Genomic DNA, 27388 nt, shown 5'->3' with positions numbered 1-27388 from the left:
CAGATCAAAACTACGATATAGGAAAACATTTAAAATCCATCCTGCACATGCTAAAGCCTTTTAATATCAATACAATTTAATATAAAAAACAAATCTCATAGTATTTTGTGCAGAGTATGTTCCAACACCAATACACTGAAAATCTGTATTATTAATATTTTCCATGTACTGCTCAAGATCATTTTAATGCCTCCAGGAAACCTGATGTTTGTGTGAATTCTTTATTTACTTGAGTATTCATCACCTCATTAAAAATGTATAACAATTCAGTCAGAAAACCAAAACATAAAACAATGACATTTCTTCGCAATTGGCCGTTTACTTGCAGTAAATAAATGTACAATAAGATACACTTTCCCAAGTTTTAATCGACAGTAACAGACTATACAACAGAGTCAAGTGAGAAACTTTCCAACCTCAATGCAATTTATCCCCGCCTTTTTAAGCTGGTTATCAGATATGTTTTTGAATGCGTCTTCTTTTGCAGGCAGGCAGGTAGAATAAACACAGTGCCAACCTTTCCATGCAAAGTTCGTGTAGGACCTCAGCAGTAAACCATCATCTGGAACCTGCTCAAGACATACAACAAATACGTCCCGCAGTTTCACAGAACTAAAAACATATTGCTGAAATCATCACCACCATAAAAATATATTAATCTCTGGCCTTTACCACTTATGAATATAAATATATATTTTTATATGTACTGAAGAACATGCATCAATCAGTCAAAACATAGTGCCTTAAGTACAGATGTAAGAAACAAAAAACAACAAAACGTGGTTCCTTAAAGTTTGGCTTGATACATAAAAGATATAAAAATGCATGTAGTAACGCGTTGTGCTACCAATCATAGTTCAAGTGCTTGGCATACACATACAGCAGTAAATGAATCCACAATGTAACAGGCTACCACGACTTTAAAAATAAAGGCACTTATTCTTCAACAGTAACATCTAAGCATAGAGGCTGAAAGACGCACTGTAGAATACATACAAGGCCAATGCCGTTAAGCACATTCTTCAGTCTGTCTCTTTTCATGAAGCAATTTGGCAGCTCTTCTTCACTGCTCTGTTGCTGGTGCAGCTGGCTCCTGTTTCCCTTGCATATCTCGGTCGATTCTGTGGGGTACGAACACAAGCAAACCCAATGTAGCCGGAGCTTCTTCAAAGACATGCTAATTTCAGAGCTTTCCTACCCTGATCTTTCCTGTTCACATGCCAAACTATAGTGAATCTCTTGGATGTCATTATAATGCAACTTCACTTTAAACTCTTGTTCAGTTGTTTTCTTTCTATTCAATCAGGCTCCACGAAACACAACCCTTTAAAAGTTCACATTACATCTGATTATTTTATTGCAAGTCATAGAAGTTGCTGCAAGATCATTTTTTATAATACCTACAGGCTTCTGTGTTTCCTTAAAAAAATGTAGTATAATATGCCAATGTGTTTTTATTGCTATCATTTTGTAAGTGCAAGCATCGAGTGATTAACTGTTCTTTCATTGCCTCTTACTCCTCTATGCTTATCAAGTGAAAAAATCGATTCTTATGTCAACTGAGTTTTGCAGTTACATAAACACCATATCTCTGACCCTTGGCGCTTCTGTTGGTTTCTGAAGAACTAGCTGAACTGTGAAAATATTCTTCACATCCCTGCAGGGAGAAATATCGCTCTTATACCAGTTTATTGACTACCATACCATTGCGATCTTCTTTAAATGGTTTCCATATTTCTAATATAATTAAAATGAAGAATTGATAAAAGGACATGAGTGTGACCTCTTGGTATCGGATACGGTAAACAATTTCTCACAGCAACACTGTACATCTCTTCAGGATATTCTTAAGTCTTACAGTGTATCAGGTAGAAATAATTTATAATGAATACACTGCTTATCCCCGGCAACACAATACTGATTCACACTTTTCACAATAGATATGTAGCATTACACTCTCACCTTATTGGAGTCTGCTTATCAAATATTCATGCGCCTGTGGTGTTACGTGCATTAAAGTAATATAATAATGCATCTGCATGCATGCCATTTCATCAGCGTTGCAGCATAAGATGAACTGAAAGAGGTGTGAACTCAAGGCAGTGTAATCAAACAGCCCCGTGAGGATCATGCAGGCAGAGGTGATGGGTGACGACATGAACGCGTGATGCAATACTTGAGGCACCCAAACCGTGCGCTGTTTCAGAAAAGGGACACCGGATTGTTACCAGACTGCGACATGCACACTCCTCTAACCTCTGTGACAATCACACAAAGCACAGACGTCTTTATTACCAAGCAACAAAGAGGCTAAGTATCCACGTCAGGCTTTCAGCGCTCAGACCTATTTTCACAAAAAAGTAAGCATTCGTTGTATTCTTATGCGTAATATATCATCTGATTATCTTTGTAGGTGTGCAGCCTTGGCCATGCACTGAATCATGAACCACATAATGAGCACTGGAAGCTGGTTTACTGTCATTCAGTGATTCCATATAAGCAGCCCAGGTCTCTGTTCTGGTGTCCGTAAGCACAATAGAAGAATTTAACATGAGACTGGTGAGCTCTCTTCCCATTTACTCGAGATTAAGAGGTTAGGATTTAGCACTTCATAGTTTTAATTCATAAAGAAGATGATTGGAACTGCTATCACAACCAATTCAAAAGCTTTGTTGCCAGCCATCTCTAAAACATTGTCAGTATCATGAGATATAATATAAAAGGCAGCTAACATTCATTCAAAAGGTTGCTTCAGTATGTCAAAATAAAGGGTTTATACGGCATGATGTACAGCTTATTCCACATAGATGCTTCAGAATTTTAAACTTAATCATGAAAATGCATTAATGCGATTTATATTTCATTAGTTACATTCAGTCCACTGACCTCCAGCCTTTTTACATTTTGCAAGGTTTATAAAAACTCCATTTCTGAGTTACCAAGTCATTTGCAATTGATTACTTCCAGATAAGAAACAGATTTGAAAGAACCATTGTACCTGATCGTCTTGCACGTCATCACTACATACTAGAAAAGCTATTACAACGCAAGATGTGGACTACTGAATTTATTACTATTTGTTTTATTATACATATAGCAGAGTCTATAATAATAATAATAATAATAATAATAATAATAAATGGACATATCAAGACATCATTCCATTCATAATGCCAAACCTTTTCCACATTCTTTTGGAGATTCAATACTACGTTAAAAAAAGACTTGATGAAGAGAAGGAATAATCCCCAAGCTCTTCAGGTGCTAGTGTTTTAATAAAGACAAGGACTGGGGAGTCCTGATGAACAGCAATGGTGGTACATTTTGATGCCGGTAAAATATGGGAGACTTGCACAATTCACAGCACCAAAGTGGCTTAGAATAGTAGTTTTAATGAGGTCCATCACTGATCGTATATCCCAAAACTTTCAAAAAGGAAGACAGGCTGGAGAGCTGGGACCACAAAAATGTAAATTCTTCTGGCGCAATTATAATGCACAGCACAAAGCAAATGAAAATAACTAGTTCATGAAGAATCACAACCCTGCATTCTTCTTAAAAATGTGGCAGTTTGGTTTATTTTACTTGATGTGGGTGAGTCTTTGATTTGGTATAAATTATTTTTGCACAGTTTTTTTTTTACCTAAATCTTTAAAACTTAGTAAGCAGTATGTTAAAATCAAAGTATTGCATTGGTAAGCTCAGGGACGGAGACAACTGTTTTGCTAAAAAAAAAAAGAACTTCTAAGTTCCCTGGACAACTGATGCTTGATGTGAAAAATTAATTGCAATTAGTTATTTTCAGTATTATCTGGCAATGCCAACCACACATTTTAAGCTTTTCATGTTCCTAGTGTACCATAGCTATAAGAAGTCTACACATTTCACACAGAAATAAAAAGAACTAATGTTCCCACTTTAAACATTTGAAAATTATAAAGGTTCTTTTTACAGAGCAATGCTTAACATTAATTACTTATTTCAATAATCTGCACTCAACACTTAAAGCAAGAGAAAGATAAAAGATATTGGGTTCATATAATTTTCCTAAATAATTAGAGGGAGCACTATGTCCATTTTTCACAGCATAACACTTTTATTCACATTCTTGTAATAGCACTTTATAATTACTATTATTCATATGCATTTGTAATTAGCATAACTTGTAATAATGAAGTACACAAGACAGCTTTAAGAAACCACGATACTTTCATATTCTGTCTTCTTAATCATCAAAAACATTAAATATATATTGCATGAATACCGCATAAAACTACTTTCTCAAAGAGAACTGCTTAATAAGTCACTAAATAAACGCTCCAGCACTTTCAAGACCAGATGCAAGCCCTGGCAAGCTGTGAATTTGAGAAGATCAAAGTGAAAAAGATTTGCCATATTTGAAAATGCAGTTCAAAGCACTGAGTTACACTAATTCACCAATTCTCATGTTTGATTCAATCCCTGGTGGTTTTAACATTACAAGTCATGTCCCAATCCTCAGAGCCAACCAATAGATTAATTGTTAGTTCCGTGCAATGCAAAATACCTAGAGGCCTAGGTTTAATCCCTAAAATAAAGGGTACAGATACCTTTTACGCCTTTTTCTATTTTTTTCTTCTTCATACCTTTGAAGGGGTAGGGAAAAGTGGTTAAGCAATTTAGAAAAAATGAAGGTTCAACAGCCAACAGACATACAAACATCTGAAAGAACATACTATAATTGCAAATGTTCAATAGCAGTCTAAAAGAAAGTTATTACCTAGACCTTAGTCAAATGCAAGTTCTTTTGTTATGTTAAAGCACTAATGCGAAACAAAGAAGAGAATGGAAACAAAGAGGTATCTACCAGATCAACAGTTTCTGATGAAGAACGCAACACTGAGAATCTGAATACTACACATAGCACTCTACAAATTGTTTTTCTACACAGAGTGTTTTACCCTAACATGTAAAACCACAATTTGCTCTTGAGGAGTGATGTGTAACAAAAGAGAAGTCATCGTACTTACTGCTTGATGCACTCTGGTATTGAAACATACTCCATTGGGACGAGCTCAGCCAGTTCCACCAGGCTGAAAACATACTTGATTTTTTGGCTAAACTTTGAGCTATGGAAAAGGGAGAACAGGTTAGATTCAGTCCTATCTATATTTCATCATATAGATAGGACTGAATCGATCTATATGATTCGCACACCTGAAGAAGGCTCCACGGCCGAAACGTTGTGTTCTCTTTCTTCTTTTTTTCAGCATGGAATAAACCTATAACTTGTTCCTTTGCAGCCTACGCATGCTGACGCAGCTACCCACCTGAACTATATTTCATCATTTCATCAGGCTCTGATCTATGAGAAGACACACACACACACACACACACACTTCAGTAGTGACTCACCTTATGAAGGGCCTTGTGATGGCAAGTAGTGTCCGGATAAACCAGGACGGGTGTACAATTATCAAAGACTTCAAGTTCTTCCGTAACCTAGATTGATAAATAAAAGCAACAGCTGAGGGCCATAATCAAATCAAAAGCTCTACCATAGACAGATGCGTATTCATTGCCCTGTACTTTTCCCTCTGTGTAGAAGCAGGTGGATCGGTGGGATCAAGGATTGATTTGGAACCAAAACCGTAGACAACGATGCTTCTTCACATTCTAGTGGGTCTAACCCCATACACGCTTTTTTTAGATTCCCCAAAACTGGAGCACAATAACAGCAAGATACCTGTAGTTCATTGTTGTTATGATTATTATAGAGTTCTGAGTTGAATTACTGCATGTTCAGATGAATAGAATACAATTCTGCTTCACAGCCCAGTGTTTCTTATCCTTCAAGGTAAGATGGGGAACTGAAGGTGGACTAGCCCTTACATTCGCTGGCCTTACCTTCTGTCAATCTGCTGATAACACTTCCTGAGCCAGCCCACACTGGGCATTTTCCTGCGCGTCGTTGCACCATTCAAATAAACGATCATGTAGTTTTCAGCTACTAGAAGCTCTAGAGTGCCAATTACATACCTGAGGAGAGAACATACCAGAACGTGATTTTTGTTTTAAATTAATTTGAATCTTACATCATGAGACTGAGATACACCTGCTTGGACACCTGACGTTAATTGTTCTAGTAAATCAAAGCCCTAAAAGAGCCTTTAGATATTGGAGCACGAGGTGACCATGGATGTTAAACGCAGAGTTTTATTTTGTCCTGCTGTATTTAGTTGTATATTAAAATCACTTGCAAATGATGGAACTCAACAAACTACAATTATAATTAGGCCCACTTACTTGAAGAGATTGTCCATAATATATCGGTAGTTTGGTTGATTGCTCTCAGGCATAAAGCACACAGCAAATACGATGATAGCATTCAAACCGTCTCCATAATAACCTAAAACAGAAAGGACACATGTTCTTATGTCTCTTCTTTCACTCAACAAGGTAAAAGAAGCTATACATAAAGTAATAGCTCCTGGGGTGTCCATTCAGCTTATTGGTTAATGACTACACTGAAAAAAAAACTATTAAAATCCACTGCAAAGAGCAGCAATACAAACCCATCGTCAAACATCCAGGTATAGTATTAAGTAACGTAGGTCTTGATCTTTAAAGTGCCGTAAAAGTCAAGACTAATTAATGTCTATTACAAAACAAGTTTCTCACCAATATTAATTTATACAAAAAAATGTTAAACACCTATTTGCGCCATCAATAAATTAAACATTTTATTATATCCTAAATACAAATTAACACCTTTCTTCAGGCTGTTCTCAAGAACAGACGCCTCAAAATTAAACAAGTACTTCCAATCTCAATCTAATTAGTAATTATATGCAGAATGCCAAACAGGCTTTGAAAACAGCTGTTGGGAGCAAGAAACAATGTCCTGAATGAAGGAAACAGATGGTGAGCCAGTCACATTGAAGGATGTCCAGGGCAGCTATTAACTGTCCTCTCCATTAATCAGCCAATGTCTAATGATCTAAATCACTCAGGGGGTAGGGTGGATGAATGTGGAGCAGTGTAGAAGCCTCTGCAGGAACTCTGCATGGCTGTGGTGGCTTAGTTGGGAGAATGTTACAAAGTGATTATGAGGGACAAATCATGAAAGCTTCACATCTGGTTCTTTATATCTGCCCTACTTATTTCACCAGCTGGGCATGGATCTTCCAGTGTGCTCACAGATCCGACGCCTATTACATGGTCTCCCAAACATAGTCAAGCGCTTTGGACGTAGCAGACACTGGAAGGCGTGTTTTCAGTACAAAGACGCTAAACAAAAAAACAAAATTCACCATCTCTCCTTTCAGTGCACGTGTTGCAATTCTCTTTCTTTGACTCATCTATACCCCTGAAGTCTGTCCTAAATCGTACCACTCATGGGGTAATGTAATGAACTAGACAAATGCATAATACCAATTCATCTTCATGGCAGATCAATAGAGACTGACCTCCGTGGCTGATGACTCTCTTGTAGGGCTCTATGGCCTTCATGTCCACCCTGTGCTCCTGCTCCCCGATCCTGAACACGCGCCAGTGTCTCCCTTCTTCCTTTTCATCCGAGGCTGAATATTCCTGGATGGAGTCCACACCCTTCCTCAGAAGTTCCGTCGTCTTCGGCTTTGGAAGGTCATCTGGGAAAAGCCAAAGTATTTATTCCAGATCTCTTCAGAGCCTGACGAGACTCATGAGACGTTTTTTTCCTCACTTCCCCCCAAAGATGCACCACACCTCAGAATCGATTCCGGCATGTCGGTGTGACGTACCCAGCACTTAATCACCAATACTTGAAAGGAGAGAAATTTCCATACAGTACATTCAACTTGGATGATCTTCAAAGTAATAAGAAAAAGCCAAACCATATCAAAGGTTTTACAATGGAAAGTACTAGAAACAAAAGTAGAAATAAAAGTAATGTCTTGCCATATACAAATCAATTGGTTAGAGTATTAATTTCAAGACTGATCAATGATTTCTAGTACATAATAGGGGTCTTTTGATTAAATGTATTTCCCCTCCAAGAGAACTATGAAGGTGCATAGTTCCGTGGACAATGAATGGACACATGGACAATGTAGGTTCACAGTTCCATGACCCCCAAGCTGCTCTAAATTAGTTCATTTTTTTGACAGTCTGTGCTTGACTAAACAAGTCTCCTCAAGCTCGTTTCCTTTGTTAGATCAGACATGAGCTAAGCATACAGAGAATGCAATGTAAATGAACGTACAATTAAAGCTCATCTGTTTATATTTTAGAGAGATTCTTTTCCACTCCTACTGAAACATGTAAAATTCTATAATTTCAAAACAAAGAAAAGGTAAAAAAACATTAATCCAAATCAGTTTAACTTTTTATTAGACAGTGTAGACATTATTCTATCTTAGGTATTACCTGATACGACTTGGGGTGAAGGTAATTTGCCCAAATATTATGTTGTAATAAAATTCTTGTGCAAAGAATAAAAAAAAATCATGCTGAATGATCATCTCTATGATTACAAGTCTGGGGTGTGATTTGTTCAAAATTAATTTTAAATGAAATGAGACTGAGGCGAAAAGAAACATGCAAAACATCCGTGTTAAAAAGAAAACAAAAAATGTTAAAAAATAACTTGATTTGTTACACAAGACGCATTCGCTGCATTGGGCTGAAGAGAATCAAAACCTCAGGACTTCATCTGATTTTTCAGATACATGAGAGAGACACTTGCCATCTCTAGCTAGGAAACCTTACCACAGAGGGAAGAGAAACATGATGCTGGCCAGTGGCCTGTTTCCAAGCAATGAATGGAAACAATCCTTCCAGGACAGAAAGCAGAAAGCAGCAGTGGAGACAGAAAAATAAGACACTATTTTAACACATTTATGAACCACTCAGATGTTACTGTGCCTTTTTCCACTCAGGTTTGAGGATGTCACAATATAAGTGATAAAATGGCAAGGAGGGGGTAAATACTGATGAAGCTAACACAATGAATTGCTATTACAGATTAACCTAGGGTTTTATAAAATGTATCACCGCACACACTTGGAATTCCAGTTCAGTTTTTCCTGCTCTCCCTGCCACCACTCCACACTCATCACTGTATGCAGCCATTTCATTGAACAGATTAAATTCACTTTAACCAAGTGATCCCAGGTTACTGCAGGACAGACTGGAGAATCATCTCTATTCTACTTCTGAAGACTTCCTGGATGTCTTCAGCCATGTACTGAACGAAGCTGGAACTCTGTTCCAAATATTATCCTTTTAAGCAGCAGGCCCTCTCTCAGAAACCATGAAATCTGCTTCATGTCCATACCTGAAATAATCCCCAGCTGAACAGAGAAGTAAGTATTTAGATAACTCCAAGACGTGTTAGTTTTACCTTATGTCATGACTTTGATTGATTTAACAAAAACGTATTTTAACTGGACAAATTGACGTGAATATAACTAAAGTTCAGGAGTTTATTAACGTTGTGGTTAGAGAAATAAATCACTTGGTTAGAAAGAAAGAATATTCTAAATACAACTTTATATAAAACTGGAGCTTTAAAAATACCATTTAACGCATGCAAATACTTGTACCTCACTGTTATTATTTTAATGCAATTTTGAGGTCAAAGGCAGGACAAGACAGGATAAGTATTAGGAATGAATGAAAACCTTTTTTATTGTGTAGGAGGTTTGCACAATCTACAAAAGTATGCATCAATGTTCATTCTATCTCAGTTCAGAATGTAATTTATAAGCAAATAACTTTGTAATAACAGAGCTCTGTTGCTTACTTATGAATATTTCAGTACAAGCGTTTATCCCTTGTCTTTGAGACTCTGGCAAATTTAACACAATTAAGCATTTAGTAATTTTCTACACTTCTACAGTAACAATGAATTAACACGTAAGGTTTAAATTTAGTCATACATGTCTGGCCATGATTCTGGCCAAGAACAAAACATGTTCTTACCTTCCCATTCAAATTCATTGCTGTTATCAGAGGGGGTATCAATGTCGTCCAGATCCAATTCCCCACTCTCCTCCATCTCATCCGACAGAACAGACCCCTCAGTGCGGTCCAGTGTCAGGCTGATATAAGGGGCCATCAGCTTTTTTTTGGCTTTTTTGTCACTATTTAGCTCATAGGACTGTGTGGCTAAAGAATCAAAATGTAAAAGGGTCATCTTACAGAAATGAATCACAGAAGCATTTCATGACAAACCTTTATAACTGGTTCAATACCAAGTGGCAGATCCTACCACATGATGCAGTATTGATAAGAGAGGTTAGGGAGATTCAGGTAGAACATAAAGGTGACATTCTTTAAAATAAAACTTAACATTTTAGTAGTCTAGGTTGGCTTGTTGCACTGGCTAAAAACAGGAGGCTGATACAGACGCTAGCTTACATTTAGACCAAGAAAAATGAAAAACAAAAGATAATCACTTGTTTTTGTGTTTAGAGTCAAATTCTTGGGCAATTTTGTTTTACTGTAAAGTGTAGATTATTGTTTATATTACATGTGAAGAAACAAAAAAAATATATATAGCTACCCAGCAAAAAAATGTTCCACCTCCAGAGATCTCTTATGACCTACCAGAGTTACCCTCTCTCCCAGTGAAGAGCTCCTCATCCATCTGCATGTCCTCTTCTTCTTCTGGAAGTGGCCTAAGCACAAAAGGCATGTAACCAGCAGTTAGTCTACTAGAGGTGTCAACTACCCCATCCCTGGAGGATTTTGTCAACTTAAAAAAAAGTTTTAGGTTTTTCTCTTTCAAATTTCTCAGTTACGAACACAAAGATTTAAGTTGGTCCGAAGAAAACAACAAATGGTTAACAATGCTCTTTCAATACTCTGCTATTTTTTCTTATTCTGTTATTCTAGAAAGTGAAGTAAAGACTACGTTACTGTCCAGAGTCTCTACCCCACTCTGCTTTCGGTGCGGCTCTGAAGCAATACTGGAAACAGCGGTCATTAGGAGAGCCTCCTTCACTGCTCACTCAACAGCACTTGCTATATTGAGCCTGTTTTCACTTCTCTTAAATGAGTTACAAACTTGCATCATCATTTGAGGGACATGGCACAAAATAGAATTTACTAAAAAGAATAAAGAATGATTGATGCCCACTAGTGAAATAGCCTAATAAAGGGATTGAGGATATTTCTATTATAAAAATAAATTATGAGGGTCAAATTTTTAAAACTGGCCATTATTGTAGCCATTCTGACTACAATAAAGGGTATTTTACTGTAATAAAGTTCAGAGACATGCATTGTCTTACCAGAGAAAGTGCTCCTACCCTTCCCCCCCCCCCCCCATCAAAGTTAAAAATTCACTTTTTGGTTGGTGGCCTTTTCCTAAATATTTGGTTAAACGACAGGCTAATGGATTAGGATAGGTTTTGTATTGTATATTGTATTACAATACTTGCATGACATTTTCCATACTGTCATGTATGGAAGGTTCCCAACTTTGGAGCATAAAAAACTTTTTAATGATATAAAATATTATTATTATTATCATCATGTGAGTGTTAATTGTTTCTATTGAATATTAATGTAATGGAGCGCACTTTGTGCAGCTCGTTTCCCTCGAAAGGGGTTAAATATAAACCGCTCGTGTGACTGAAAAGGCACCATTGTCACGCAGCGCCGTACAGCTGTGTGAAGAACAGATGGGTACCGAGGAGAAACTAGGGCCTCGGTGTCCGAGTACCTGGGAAAATCCTCGTCCTGCCACTCCTCCTTCAGCTCCACGCCCTCCATCCTCAGACGGGCCTCTGTGGTGGCCACTGACTCCTGTCTCTCCAAGAGGCTGCAATACAGGGAGAGAGAGGAAGAATGAGCGGATGTTGACTGGCGGGGGCTTCTGGAGGTGTTTGCATACCAACAGCTGTTTCTCCAGCTCGTGAGCCCCTAGTGACAGAACATTTTTACAACTAGAATACGACTTTAATGACGGAGGGAAAAGAGAACGAATGCGGCTCTGCCTGTCTGCACACAGAAAAAAAATTATACCTCAGTTGTGTTTTTCATATGTTGGTGCAATAGTTAAGCTGCAAAGGCTGTAGTTTTGTTAATAGTAATTTACTAAGATGGACTATTTTATATTCCTTTAGGTACATGACCACATTTAAGCATATATTGTCTACTACTGTGCACATAATTAAGAAGTTAGGAAACTTAGAAATTTAGACATTCTAAACAAAACATATTTGATTAAATTATACCCTATTACTTTATCAACAGAGGTAAAGTTAAAGGTAATTTCACTTTCTTTCATTTTTGTAAAATCTTTTCATATTTCATAACAGATTTTTCCTCTTCTCTGCTCTCAGTTGAAGCTGTGTGCTCCAGTGCTGGTGTTCAACAGCCTATCAATACACGTTTCACTCTTCTATGTGATCCATTTTAAATCCACCACTGAACTTCATCAGACACTCAGCTGCACAATTCGGACTTTGCTTCAAGTGACATTTCAAGGAAGAGGTTGCTTTGGAGTCACTTATTAGCCATAGACTACTGGGTTCTAGAAACTAACAATCCCTTCATGCATATTGCCAGACATTTATCCATCTTGGAATACAGGGCTTTGTGGATGCGATACTTAAAAACACACACACAAAATAAAGTATTTTAAAGATAACTAATCCTTTGACCATGAAGTACTTCCATCTATTTAAACTGTATTTTACCTAATGTTCATATTGTCGATATATTTTTCCAGCTACTGAGTAGCACCGTCGCCAAAGCCTCCCACACACCCACTCTTGATGTAACAAGCCCTGCAGATTTCCACTGCTGGCACAATATGAGGAGGTTTGTATTCATGTATTTAAGATATCTTAATATTTAAAATATTTTTTAGCCTATTGAGTATTTTGTACATTAGTCTCTGACCTCACTGAAAAGCTACAACACAGATTTCCAAAATGCTGATTAAAACATAGAAATATTTTAAGGCAAATCATTCAACCTTTATTATAATCTGTATAATCCAAAATGGATTATAAAACACTCATGGCAAAAAATAAAACTGGTTCAGGCTGGCACAATTTATCTGTTCCAAATCGCTTCTGTAGACTGAAGCCTCTGTGTGAGTTATCCATTAAGCACACTTAAGGAATTGCACAAGAACCTTTAGGAATTAAAACTGTGTCAAAATTGCATGTCATTGAATGCTGTAAAGAACACCCTTCCTCTTACGTAAAAGAGAAAAAAAACTGTCAAGATTAAGACCGCAAATTCCAAAGATGGAAGCATATGCATTCAATTTAATACACTCATTTTTATGAAGCTAAAATATTGTCAACAATGCTGCAAAACACAGAGCTCTATTCAAAGAAGAACAAAGCTCCTCAGATCAGAGCTGCGGGGCTCTCATAACCATTTAGCTAAAAAGCATTAATAAAGTAAAAATCAAGATATTAAATACATTTTTAACATTATGAACTAGTCAGAAAACAGAAAGCTCTTGCAGAGATTCTCTGGGTGTTTTGAAAATGATCATCAGTAAAGGGTGAGAGGAAAAACCCATAATTTTTATTTTTCCTTTGACAATAATGTGATGTTCTTATTGATCTGTGCAATTTAGGCAATTTGTGTAAAGCAAGCAAGGAAGTAACATTAAGGAGAGGGTGAGAGCATTCCATAACATTCGATTACGCTTATTCGGGATCAAAAGCAGAATTAAGGGTCTCTCTGTGCGGTTGAAATGCAGGTTGAATAAGTCCTTTGAAATGAAAGTATTTGTTTCAGGGGTTTTAGCACATGGGCACAAATATGGTTCTGGAGCCTGTGTGCTATTCTTCAAGCACTCAGGCAGGCTCATTTAAGCTACTGGTGCACACTGAGTTTGAGCCCGTGCATGCCTCTCCTGATGAGTTCACATCACAGGAGAGCTACCACCGGAGGGGTCGGGCAACCCAAACATTGTTTAGGCTTTCCCCTCTACAACTGATGCATGCAAATCATACCTAGGCTAAAATATGAAGAGTTTGGTGGCCTGAGATCTATCCTTGAAGACACTCAGCTAAAGAGAAAAAAAAACAAGGTATCAGAACCAGTTATGTAGATAGAAAGGAGGCACAAATGCTTGCATAATTGAAGGTTGCATGTTTCATGCATTGCATTTAGATATCTGCTAATTATGCACTATAAAGAACACTTTTTAGAAAATTAAATCTGCTGGTTTTGCTTTATCCATTATCCTGACTGCTGAATGAATCACTTCTAACTGACACAAAATTAATGCATGTCACTTGAACAAATGCTATAAACTGGTACTGGAATTAAATCAGCATCCACCAACAGTTAGTGCATATTTTATTGAAATGTGTAACAAAAAAGTGTTTTGGTTAATAATGGTCTAGGTGCAGTTTACCAGATTTTGCTTCTTTTGAACATCAGCCAAAATCTGTATAAATTAGTGTGTTATGTCAAGAATGATTCTTCAAGTGACTTTTAGCTCACCCTGCAAAGAACGTCCAGAGTCAGCGTTATTGTAGGGAGAAAGCTTAAGAAGTCAGCTGAGTTATTCTTTGGATGTGTTTGATGAAGCAGCATATATAAAATGAGTTTTAAAAAACTCTGTGTCAACTACATGTATTTAAGAGTAAAGCCTGCTGAATATTGGGGGAAAGTAAATAAATAAGGTTACACGTTTTAGGTATTTATATATTTCACTACTGCAGAAAACAGAAGAATTGAACATGACAAATTTTACGGGTTAAGGATTAAATGAAACTTTGCCCCACATACCACACCAAACACAAATGTCATAGCCAGCAGTAAGTACATGACAGGCTTTGTTTGCCAGAGAGTTTGCCTTTTTACATCACGCAGCCTGGCATCAATTACTCTGCCTCTCATTTGTGATTGGTGAATGGGTCAAAGCTTGCTTTATACTGGGCCCTGGTCATAAGCAGTGATCGTATGCTCAGCTCCTGGACTGGAGAGGAGGAACATGCTCTCCGATATAAAGCAGCTCATCACTAACCATATGGTGATTGCGCATTCTTTCCTAAAGAGGAGGGAGGGATGTCTCACCCTATTGTCAGCATTCAGCTGGTCGTCTGAAGATAGCTGCCCGTTTGGCACTCTGCACTGAATAAGCATCCTATAAAATAATTAAATGCTACAAATGTAACAAGTGCCATTATTTGATAACTGCAGTATAAGTCAACCACAATTACTCCATTAAACCAGTAAACTGCAAAACGGGATATGTTCTTGTAGATATTGCAAAATAGCATTCACAAAATTGTCTGCTCTTCACCCAACCATTGCTGTTCTTCTAGTAACCTGATTGGTTTTATTTTTAAGGCAACTCTAAAGGGCGGACTGTCATGCTTTGGGGGCAACATGCCACAATAATAATATTCGTAACTGATACTATCTAAGGCTATTTTCAAGAGTTTAAATGTAGCTGCTGATAAGGTTTTAACTGTGGGGGACCATTCAAGCACTTGAAATGGTCCTTCAGGTTATTTTTACCAAATGGACTCATGTGAAATGTTTATCCTCAGCAAATCTGTCCTCTCCCAAAGACACACGGACCTGGCAGCCTACAGGCTTCACAAATTAGGAAGATTAATCCATGTTAAAAGACTGAAGCTTTCGGAACAAACTTTTTAAAACTTATTTATGTGCATCTCCAAATTTAAGAACTTTTGGAACCATTTTCAGCTGTAGCAAAGAACAATGAAAAACTTGACCAGGAAAACAGCACTCTGTTGGATGCAATAAAAGGTCTCTTTATCATCACAGGCCACTTTCAGCTGTCCTATAGAACACAGGCCTCCACATATTTCTGATGTACAGCTGCAGGAAGTAAAAACCCATTTCTTTTACTGTCTTAGCCAAGTCTTGCATAGGCTCATCTGTGAAGAAAAAGGAGTCTTTGAAAGGAATTCTGAAAGAACAGAACAGCAGGTGTGTGAACGAACTGCTTTAACACTGCCACTTTATTAGAAATCCTCTCTTACTGATTGGTATGTCCAAAGTCGTAACAGTGGTAAAATGCTGCAGAAAATATATATATAGCCTAGTGCTAAAAATCAGTGTTATTGCTCTGCGGTATTTCAGGTTCTTCTCAGGTGTTTTCATCGTTCTTTTCTCTTGATCGTGTGGACTTTATCGCGCAAACGTCACAGGAAAAAAAAACTTTTAGTTAACTTTGATACGGATTCAACAGCAATGAATCCAGTAAAACTTGGATGTTTCAATGCAACCAACCTTACCAGCATGGTGCATCTTTAAGTGTATTTGCTGATACGAAATATCATGGTAAAGCAGAGATAAAGAGCCTAGCGCCTGTAGGCATCAAGTGACACGTCCTGCAACAAACACAGGTGAAACCCTATAATGTACATGGCTTGCATTTTTTGCATCGTTTGTATAACTGTACACGACACGTTTTGCATTAGAGAATTTTATGCATTTAAACCCACTGTTATAAGACCCAACTGAAACACGTTAAGCTTTCGTTAAAACTAACGTCAATGTGAATAATCCGACTAGACACTGAAAATCAACTCCCCTCTCCCCCCTTTTAAATTGTAAAACCTGGCGCACCCAAAAAAAAAAAAAACAACTAAGCTGTTCCCCTCACCCTCACCTTCCATTGTGTGCTGTTGGAGATGGCAGGCTGTGACTAACTGGAGTCGAAGTTCGCACCCCCGCCGGCTCTTGTTTTCGTCCATTGTCTGGAGTCCCGGCTTCCTGTGTCGGACCTCCTGTTTTGGTTGGAGTCCGCGGAGCTGCGCCCTCGGCAGTCTCCGATGGAGGTGCCGACCCGCTCTGCGGCGCGTCTTCCCCCGGAGCCGGAGCCGGAGCCGCCGGCCTGTTCTCCACCTTCTCCACTAACCTGGGTGTGTCTGCGCCTGAGCTGCTTGCGTTGAAGCCCGTATCGCCGGTTGCCCCTGCTTCAGTCTCAGTAACTTCTGCTGCCATGAGGGCGGCACCGTCTTTTCAAGTCTCCCTTCAGCTGAAAGCCCCGAAACTTCAAGAGCCGAAAAACTGTCGCCGACGCCGCGCAGCGCAACGCGTGTCAAGTTCTCCTCCACCCCCACCCCCTCCCCGTTTCTTTCACAACAGCAAAAAAAAAACCCGATAGTTAATTAATGCTAAACCTGAAACCGTTATGAAAGTGTACTCCCGATTTCCCTACGCCACGGTTCTGGTGGCTCCGGCGGGCTGACGTGCGGGAAAAGAGAGGACCTTTCTGTTTTGGTTGACTTGCGAGCCTGTTGTATGGCCCAGCAGCTCCTGTGCTCAAGTCCGCTTCCCCTCCCCTCTTCCTTCCTTCCTGTCCTGGAAAAGTCTGCAACAGGGCGAAACTACCAGCACCAAGCCGACTTCTCGCTAAGTCCTCCCCATGGTGAATCGCGGACGCCGGAAAGCGATCTTTTTTTTTTTTAACACCGCCTAGGTCCTGCAGCCGCATTTAAGGAAGCGAAAAACCGACCGTTCATTTTTGCACCTCGCTTCCCCATCCAGTGGATCTGACCGGCTGCTGGTCAAGTCCGTCAGCCTGCTCGCTGCCTACCCCGTTACTCGGGAAGCCCTGCGCTTCTCTCCTCCCCTTGACGGCCACATTTCTGCGGTACTGCCCTCTATGGTGCAAGGAAGGAACACCTAAAAGTTCACCAAAAAAAAAATGAAAGCTGCGAAAACGGCCAAAAACTTGCCTATTCTGATTCCCTTCAGCAACCAGTATTAAATGTGTTTGCAGGATGGGGCTTTTATAGAACGCCCTGTAATAGGATAGTATTTCTTTTATGTGAATAAAGTAAAATAAACATAAAATAATGATGAAGGTGTTGGTTTTTTTTTTAAAAAAGCCCAAGGGAAGCTGTATCATCCGCCTCTGATGTGGTTACTCAGAACGCACAACTATTTCACTATTTCGTCCTTTGAATTTTCCATCTTCACATGTCGCCTAATCTCCGGCTTGTAAGCTTGACACAGAAACCACGCACCTGGATAACGGAAATGATTCTTGAAATACCTGTGAGTATCTGTTGTCTTCACCTTGGCCTGCAGTATGCGTCGTGGCAAATCCCCCGCAAACACAAGTCACCAGAGGCATTAGGAAGTTGTATCCTAGACAAACAAGGTGAGAGAATATCTTGAAGAACATTTTTTTCAGACAGTAAATCCACATGAGTAAATCAATTTAAACTCTCTAGTTTTTATTCAACTTCTTAGTAAACTTTTAAACAGTTGCAGGGTTACTAATTCTCTTCCATAATAGCAAACAAGGAAAAAAAATATTTTAAACTTAGTTTTTTTCCCATTTTAACACATCAAAAGTCTTAACATCTGAGGAAAAAATGAAGACATCATAATTTAGGAGAAGTCCTCATTGGTTGCAAAAATGATCAATTTTAACGATGATTTAATTTTGAAAAATGATGAAACAAGTTAAAACATTGTTATTTCTAATGGCCATAAAAACAGCCACATACGCACTCAAACCCTTTTCAAGCTATGCTGCGTGTAAATTCAAAACATCTACCAGTAATGCCGGGACCGTGCGAAAATATGTAGGCCTATGTTTGTTCACACCGTCTGAGTACCGAGCAAAACAAAATCACGGATAATTTTTGGAACTTTATCAATCCCTGTCTGACCGATATTTAGATCTCAAAAAGAGGACTAATGTCTTAGATTGCATGTAAACATATCAGAAATTCTTCTCCGCCAATCTGTACTCTAATTTACAATTGTACCGAGATGTTTTCTATAGGATGTTGCAGAGTCCTTCCATATACAGTACATAAAGAACAGTTTTGTTATACAGGTGCACTTACTATATACAGAACACACAAGTCTATAACCAGTTCCAATAGTACTAGCAGATCAGCTACCAATTTGCTGTTTAGTTTTCTTTCAGTTGAATTGTATTTGAAATGTCTTTACAGTCATGAATGTTCCCTTTCTGTTAGAGCTTTGGACTCGCATATCAATGACTATGGGTCCAAGTTTATTATACAGATGAACAGGTGCAAAACTGATTAAATAACCTGCTGAACTGTGTGAATCTATTACTACTAAATGTATAACTGGAACTGTAGGTTTAGGCAGTGTCTGAATGTAAAAGCGTCTGTAAAAGTTATGAATAGGAAAGTTTCCAGAAATTTGGCATCAAGAAAAATGAAAATCGTATGTCCGGGATTAAGAGGACGTCTGCTCACCCTTAACCATAGTCGCGTCACGAATCGTCTCTCTCCTTTGCTATATTTCCTGAATGAACATTTCTTTCAAAACTTCATCAGATATGCAGTATTACAGACAAAACGGTATTCTGAAAAATAGGTGACAAACGAGCTCCAATGAAACATGCTACAGGTAAGTGTACAATGCTTCATCGTAAACATGTTTTACAGAAATGGTGAGCATTTTGCCCATAATTGTTATCAGAATTGTAACCAGTTGGGCATTTAACAAAGAATATTGTTGTAATTCGATATTTAACAATATATTGCAGACTTTATTTAACGCCTCTGGCACTGTATCCGAAATCATTACGACATTGAATTTCCCTCTACTGGCACAGTCCATAAAGCTTTAAGTTTGTGTAATAATACTGTAATAATTGATACACCTCACAAATTATGAATTTCCTCGTATATAGGAGTATGTGCTTTACAATTAGACATAGTATTCATAGTATGCTAATCTTTAATTTCTGTCGTTGAGGCACTTTATAGTTTCAATTATTAGTTGAAATCGGTCATATTTGGCAGTTACGCCCTCAAAATGTGTCATAAAGTAGCCAAATTAATTTAGCAAAACTGATTTTGATACGGATAACGCAAGCAGCCCAGTTCCACGCAGCGTGTTCCTGACTGAATAGTGGGACAGTTATATGTTTTCTTTTCTGATCTGAATTTCGTCTGCCACGTTCCTTCCTTAGCCTTCGTAACATCACAACAGTAGCTTTGCTTTGACGACCTGGACAGGGCGCACGGCTCAGGCCAAGCACAGAGGGAGCCCGCGTTTCACCCTGCTCGTGTGAGTGAGACTCCACCTCCTGGTGTATTTCTGTGAGTGCACCACACTTCATTCCTCCTACCAATTCATTGATAGATATATTGTACACTAACTGCACTGCCAGATGTTCGGGGACTTCCTAGCTGTACCTAATTCACTTAATCTTCAAGGTGGCCCTCACACGTGTACTTTCGTTGCGGTGTACAGAAACATGGTGACTGTACACATGTCTCAAGAATGCACCCCCCGAAAGGTGAGAGGCCAAAGGTGACGTCTAAACATATGAGCCTTTAACATTTTATGTGGGTGTTCTAGTTTTAACTTAAACGCAACGTAAAAACGTTCCTGGACTGTATTTGCTTGTTTTTATTTTGGAAAATATTACACCTTCTTTTGCATTGCCACGAGGAAAGCCAATTAAATGAAATATGAAATTGGCCATTTTGTTACTGTTATTTAGATGAAAATACGGCGGTTGGTATTTTTGAGAGCTTCCAGAAATTAATAGTTGAAAAATGATTCGTCTGTGGCAGTTATAAACTAGTAGATAGATTAATGAAAATAAATTACTACATATTTTTCAATGTTGACGTGATATTTATGGTTTAGAAAGTCTCGCCATAATTAACTGATTTTTCCACAAAAATGCAAATTCAACTGTTGAAGCAGTCTTCTTGAAATGCCCACTAGGTGGTAGGAGACAACCAGGTTAAAATCATTTGTCTTCTGCTATCCGCCAAGGGACAAGCTGAATTATGTTCTTGATTCTAAATATTTACTACTTCAAAAATGTACGTCTATAAAAGTATTCATATTCAGACTTGTCCTGTGGCTAGTTATATATTGAGACAAAATAGATTTGAGTAGATATTAGTTTATCAAATCTTTTCAGATAAGACATTAAAGTTTGAATGTATATCTATACAGTCACAGAAAATAATTCACTCAAGAAAGAAAACGGAAATTCTTGTTAATTTAAACCAATTAAATGTACTCATCTTTATTGATCATTTTTAAAACCTACGTTTTTTTTACTTTCATTGTCTTTGGAAAATGTATCTCCCAAAAAATCTTGATTATATCATTAACAAGATTAACCTGAGAGTCCAAAAGACCAAATGTATCTGAAGCAAACATGATTTAATCTACCTAAACTATTTATGTATTATTACGATTAGATTATTACTCAGTATTGTCTTGGTTTTTATTTTGTTTTGACTGGTAACCTGTATTCCTCCCTTTCTTCTATACTGCCTGAACATACAAGGTCATATCATATAGATTGATACTTTATTGATCCCGTGAGGGAAATTGCAGTGCAACAGCAGCTTAACACAGACAACACAGCCACAGTGTAACGAATTATATACTAATAGTACAATACATACAATACAATACAAGAGTTACTCACAGTCTGGACACACAAGAACAAACTAGAACAGAACATTACACAGACAATCGTATCACACATATGAATATAAATATAGATGTAACTATAGATATAAATATAAATATAAATGTATATCAGAAAGCATTCAGAGCAAAGTTAAATACCTTGATAGATTTTCAATAGTTACTAAACTGTCTAAAACACAAAACATTTACGTTTTCCTAAATATTTAATTTTTACTTGATATGATGCCTTAAGAGATAGAACGTTTAGTTATGTAATTCATCACTCTTTGGTAGAGTCCAGTATTAATGGACATCTGGGACAATAGTACTAACTGTATATATGTGAATATGAAAAATAGTCTCTTTTAGTATGCTAGAATACAGTGTCAAGGCTAAGGATGAAAGTACAGAGTTATTCATTAGTTCTCCTTTATTCTGAAAAATGTCTATGCCTATAGATGCTGCAATAAGCATTTACATGTGTAAAAATGTTGATAAATCATTGTTTAACAAGACTTTTGTAAACTACTTACATATGCTTCAATATAATAAATTGTTGTTTGATAATGAATGGAACTGTTAGGAACTAGATTTAAAGTGACAAGGTTTACTATCTTTTTCATTTTATAGAGACGAGTGCAAACAGAAGAAGTGGCACTGTAAATATAAAAAAAACTCCACAGAATGCAATTATTTGGACACTCTGAAGGACTATGAGCTGAACACAAACCAAACTATTAAAAATTGATCTATGAATTCAGTTTCCCCCTGTAAAAAGTAATTGCGTTCATTTAACTTATCCCTCTTTACAATTTTATTTATTATTATGAAGGGATATGGAGATGTAGATGATGATTAATGGTGAAAATGCACAGGAAATGGGAGCTGCTTCCTTTATTTAATTACTGTGTCCAACTGAATTGCTTCAGAGATCTACAAACACGGATGAACTGGTGAATAGAGTTTATGTACAGTGCAGCACCGCAGTGTTTGACATCACAGATAGTTATCAGCATTTGTGGTTTTACATTTCCATTACATCCCCCTCTACTGAACAGCATAACCTTCATTTGTAGATGTTATTCTGGAATAATTGCTTGAGCTATGGAGCTCATTAGTTAGTTCTGTGGGCTGAAGTAGAAAAAAATGTAGCTTCTTTCCCTTGTGCTTGCCTTTACACAAGCCAGGGTAATAATATAAAGACACGTATTTACTGTAAGTTATTGATCCAGTATATATAACTCAGTAAGCAATTTCCCCAGAAAGTCTAGGTATATTATATGTGCAACATCCCCAGTAGACAAATTGTCTTTTTTGACATATTTAAGGCCTAAACAAAAACATGCTCACAAAGCTGATGTATTTGCGAAGAGCTTGTAAAGTATTGCTACTTGATTTGAGTGCAGGAATGTGAGAATGCCATGTTCTGGTATTTTGAGGTTAAACAGATTTTTTCTCAAATATTCAGGAACCAGAAATCCATCAATGTTAATGTGCTTACATGCAATTATGTCACTTACATGAATTGTGAAAGAATTCTCTCACTTGTCTTAGCAATAGTGCATAAATTAAATTAGAATAAATACCAATAACTGATAAAATGTATGAATACCACATTGAGGAATTATACATGTATTGAAACCTACGTAACCCCATACTTTCAGTTATACTAGAACAAATAGTTAAGGCATGATAGTAAAGTGAAAAAACACTTTATGAATACTTTTTCCCTCAATTAAAAAGTACCTTGCCCTAATTCGTCACATCGCAGTTTCTCAAGATAGTGAAGGCATTAATGAATGCAGTGAAAATGGAAGGGTTATGTGAATTTAAATATTTAGATGTTTTTCTTAGTATAAGGTGCAATTTTGGGTTTATTTTTATAGCAATGCTTAAATTCCTAGGAAGATGGCTTAATGCATAGAAACTATATTGTGTAATCAACTAGACAGAAATCTCACTGAACTGAGAACCTTGTTGTCATGCAGAGACTCAGTGGCTCCAACAAGCATGATCATTAACAGGAGAACATCAGAGGCAGAAACAAGTGTTTTAATGCCTGCAACAAAAGGGTATTCTTAAATATGTACCGGCACTGAACGGAAGTGGAGCTGTTATTATATCACTCTCCTTTTGAAAATAGAAGTTCATATTTACAAATGTGTGTTTACTGTGAGAACAGCCTGTCCTAGATCTTCACCAAGTCTTAATGGAAACTTGCTTAAATTTACACATAAAAGTGGCAAGATGAAATTTTGCTAATTTTTAAACTGACACAAAGTTATTGCCTTTCCCATACTCTATAAAGGAAATAACTTTTCTGTTTTTTTTTTAATATTTCTTGAGCTTTTGATCTGTTGTTTAGATTTTGTGTGTTGCTCAAAATCATATTAGTTGACGTAGTATCAATCTAAAATCCATTATCAAAGCTGTCTTTTGTCTCCTGCTGTAAAACACACTAATGTCAGCAATTTCTAAGAGATATATAAAAATGGATCGGGTGATAACAAACTCCCCATTGTACTTTCCCACAAAAATGATCCCTAAAGGCTAGCTTGAGGAATGCTGTCTACAGAGCTGGAAAGCTATGCGGATAATGTCAGTTTCTAGTATTCATAGTACAAAATCTCCTGATGTGAGGAATAGGGTCATTTAAAAATACTTTAGATATGAAGAACTCCCAATTAAACATATGGATTTTTTATTTTAGCTTTTTTATTTCCCTGGTTGGAGCATTATGATTCTGGAAAGAAGCTGTTTTTTATAAAAGAAATTATTTAAACATTAACAGTCTGCATCCTTATTTTAACACCCTGTAGAGCATTAAAAGTGACAAATGAAAGAATCAGCCAGTCCCATTTCTAAAACCAAGTTTAAAGTGGTCTTGACTGTGTCCTGCTGCGTTTGAATAATTGAACTGATAAAAGTGGTAATTTATGATTCTTTTTTTATCATCAGCAAAGGTGACCACACACTGGATAATGGGAACTGGCAATTAGTGTATGCAAATCAGTGTAGATTAAATACGGATTCTAGAATTCTAGACGTATAAATCTAGAAACATACTGTATGTCATGGGCTTGTTTGATGAACAAATCCATATTTTCAGAGAAGGCTGCCGATGATTTTCAGAAATCACGTTCAAGCTGAAACTCCTAGGACCATGACTTTGTTCAGGCTTTCTGGGGGTAATTATTCTTAATGCCCATGCAAACAGAGCTAATAAATGCTAACAACCCATCATACCTTAACTAATTATATTTATCTAGATGGATGCTTAGAAAGAAAAGAGCAAGCTTTGAAAATATTGCTTCTAATTACAAAACCTGTTTTTGTCTTCTTTTCCTCAAGTAAACCCTAATGATCACTTGCTGTGAATGTTCTATTAATTAGGCTCAAATGTTTTTTTTTGGCTAAGGTGTGAGCAACACGTTCGCCCCCAGTTAATTCCCTTGTTTCTGTGGTTAGAAATCACTAGTGGGATTTCAGTGTTTGAAAGTCTTTGCTGGCATGCACAAGATATAGTAATGTCTAATCACAGTAGGACGTTTTCTGTTTCTGCAGCTTGATCAAAGAGAGCAGTGTCGGACTCTTTTATGCAATGTAAGAATCAAATATGACAAAATAGGTTTTTGAGAAAATCATATGTTTTAATAATTTGTCTGATGCTGCCAGTTAAAGAGAGGATTGGAGATCTGAGATTAAACATCTTAACCATTAAAGATTTTTCGTTTGGGAATATGTCTTAAATTATTTTCAAAATATGTTAGGAATATATTTTAGATTATTGTACACAATAGGTGTGTAAAGTCAAAGGTCCACTTTCTGATGTTTTTTTTTCTTGTATCTCAAACGTCTAGAATTTTGCTTACGAGGAAACGTTCATGCTCTAACCACCTTTTCAGAAAAATGACGGAATGGTATTCAAATTATATTCCTGGAAATGCAATATTCCTAGATTCTGCAAATATTTTATTTCTCCTATTGCTTTGGTATATTAATTTTAAAATACTCGATATTATTTGCATTATTATTATTATTATTATTATTATTATTATTATTGATTTCTCACAATTGTGCAGTAATAACCACTTTTTGACATTAAGCGAGAATGAAACTTAAGAAAAAAGTATGGCTTTGTCTTCATTTTATACAATTGTTTATAATTATATACACCTTTTATTGCCATATGTCAGTACTGTGTTTTATACCTACAGGTGATATAACTACAACGATGAAGTTCAAAATATTGATTTCAATTTTTGATACTTAAAAACTGTAGCTTCAAAAATAACTTCCGATGGACACAATTAAGTTAATTGTTCCTCAAAACAATATTGGAGGAGTGCATCACAAGGTTTGAAATTTGCTGTTATACCACACTTCTTGTTTATTATCAGAGTATGTGGATTGTGTTTAATTCTGTATAATGGAATGTATGCTGGCTAACTATTGAGGCCAAACAGTTGATGCAACGATTTGTGCTGGTGGTGAATTAGGAATAGTGAGAAATGGGAGGTCCTGTGTTTCCATAAGGCTCTGGAGACAGTGCCAACTGCTTCAGTGCATTTAGAACATAAGAACATAAAAAAGGTGCAGACAAGAGGATCCAGAATCTCATCCAACCACTCAGGGTGAAGAACTGCCTCCCGTTCTCAGTACAGTTATTGGATCAATTCACTACTAACTGCTAAATGGGTTAGAAGGTCTCCTCTCCTTTGTACCTTTCCTATCTTCTTCTGTTGTACAGTGGGCTTCGGAACGCTGCAGAAAAGACATTCATCCCTGATGACCACTGGCCACTAATCTGTATCAGCCGAGTTCTTAGAACATGATCAATAATCAAGCAATTATTTGGTTGATGATACAGTGCAAATGGAAACTAAGAAAAAGGAGCACCACCATAAAAGTGGCATAAAGACAGACAAAAAGCAGGAAACTAACTGGAAAATGCTAAAATTTTGAAGTCATCCCAAAGTGCAGTATATATACCACAATTTATCCTACAGTATATCAGTGCTTACAGTGGTTGTGGGAGCTTCAGAATGTCTTGCTGTGTTTACTTGATATAGCACTCAGGATATTCTAAACAATGTCGATAAGATTGAATCTTTTGACTAATCTAGGAGACATCACGTCATTTTCAAATTAATTTGGAAATTTGATACAAATGATTCACACAACTTTTAAGACGGATAAGAATAAGATAATGTGAATTCCTTGGTTGGGCAGAATATAAGGATTTACTTTCATAAATCGTTGCTTTATTACAGCCTAATAATTACTGCATCTGTAGCAAGAAAGCAGCACAAATCCAAGATGAGTCTAACAAATGAACATGCAGATAACAATGCTAAACCTTTTCCGATCACACTTTCCATTCCTCCTCTCTAATACTCTAACTCTCTCCTGTTTACACTGGATTAGACTCTGGAATTACTAATTAACACATTACTATTTACACTGACAGATCAGTAGGCCTTATTAAGTTAAAGATGATCCAGTGAAATAAGGTGTTTATTATGGTGCTTTATTTTAACAGGCAGTTGTGTTTGCAAAGGCTTTATTGATGTGTACCTACAAAAACCAGTCAGTGTTTCCTTTTGAAGTCATGATGAACTGTTTGGACACGATTCCCACTGACAGAGAAAACTCACAATTGAGAGTGACATCTCCTCATTAACTAAAGCAAATTAACATTTCCGATAAAACTTTGCAAAATAATTACAATCATACAGAAGCTGCAAACATGTCTGAGGATTCTATAATTGATCATAATTACTTGTTCCGTATACAAATGCATAATAGATTATAAGACTTTTTTTCTTTTGTTTCTGAGATGTGCATTTTACAAAGTTTTCATAAGATTGTGTTTCCATTGTAATTCTTAGATTTAAGTTCTTACCACAGGTGAACTTTGTTTTGGACATAATCTTAGATCAGAATATAGAATTGCAGTATCTCATTTGCAGTTATGATTCTCAAAATGTATGATTTACAAAAGTGTCATCTTCATGGT

General features: G+C 37.0%; 1 protein-coding gene across 3 annotated transcripts; it reads right to left on the bottom strand.

Moving 5' to 3' along the window:
• Positions 1–299: 299 nt before the first annotated feature.
• Positions 300–17591, bottom strand: bnip2 (BCL2 interacting protein 2). 3 transcript variants are annotated; one of them, XM_069190716.1, is made up of 12 exons: positions 16595–17591; positions 11693–11791; positions 10573–10643; positions 9946–10131; positions 7449–7631; positions 6286–6388; positions 5887–6018; positions 5395–5481; positions 5010–5108; positions 4590–4625; positions 2296–2344; positions 300–1121 (listed from the first exon to the last, which is right to left on the bottom strand). In XM_069190716.1, the coding sequence occupies exons 1-11, from the start codon at positions 16927–16929 to the stop codon at positions 2332–2334; spliced, it is 1344 nt and encodes a 447-aa protein (XP_069046817.1). In that variant the 5' UTR covers positions 16930–17591; the 3' UTR covers positions 300–1121; positions 2296–2331. The 3 variants fall into 3 exon arrangements, with proteins under 3 accessions (XP_069046817.1, XP_069046815.1, XP_069046816.1); XM_069190714.1 differs by lacking the exon at positions 2296–2344 and having other exon boundaries at positions 16595–17590; XM_069190715.1 differs by lacking the exons at positions 2296–2344; positions 4590–4625 and having other exon boundaries at positions 16595–17589.
• Between the last annotated feature and the right edge of the window lie 9797 nt (positions 17592–27388).

The sequence above is a fragment of the Lepisosteus oculatus genome, chromosome 5 (assembly GCF_040954835.1).
Source record: "Lepisosteus oculatus isolate fLepOcu1 chromosome 5, fLepOcu1.hap2, whole genome shotgun sequence".
NCBI lineage: Eukaryota > Metazoa > Chordata > Actinopteri > Semionotiformes > Lepisosteidae > Lepisosteus > Lepisosteus oculatus.
Note: the sequence above shows the minus strand (reverse complement) of the source record. Positions and strands in the feature narration are given on the sequence as shown.

What these genes read in the sequence shown, in the direction of transcription:
- bnip2 (XM_069190714.1), bottom strand. Translation starts at nt 16,929, where the DNA reads ATGGCAGCAGAAGTTACTGAGACTGAAGCAGGGGCAACCGGCGATACG. An exon ending in GAGAGTCATCAGCCACGGAG is followed by an intron (nt 6,389 to 7,448) that starts GTCAGTCTCTAT and finishes TTTCTGTTTTAG; the next exon opens with GTTATTATGGAGACGGTTTG. An exon ending in ATACCAGAGTGCATCAAGCA is followed by an intron (nt 4,626 to 5,009) that starts GTAAGTACGATG and finishes ACCCCTTCAAAG; the next exon opens with GTATGAAGAAGAAAAAAATA.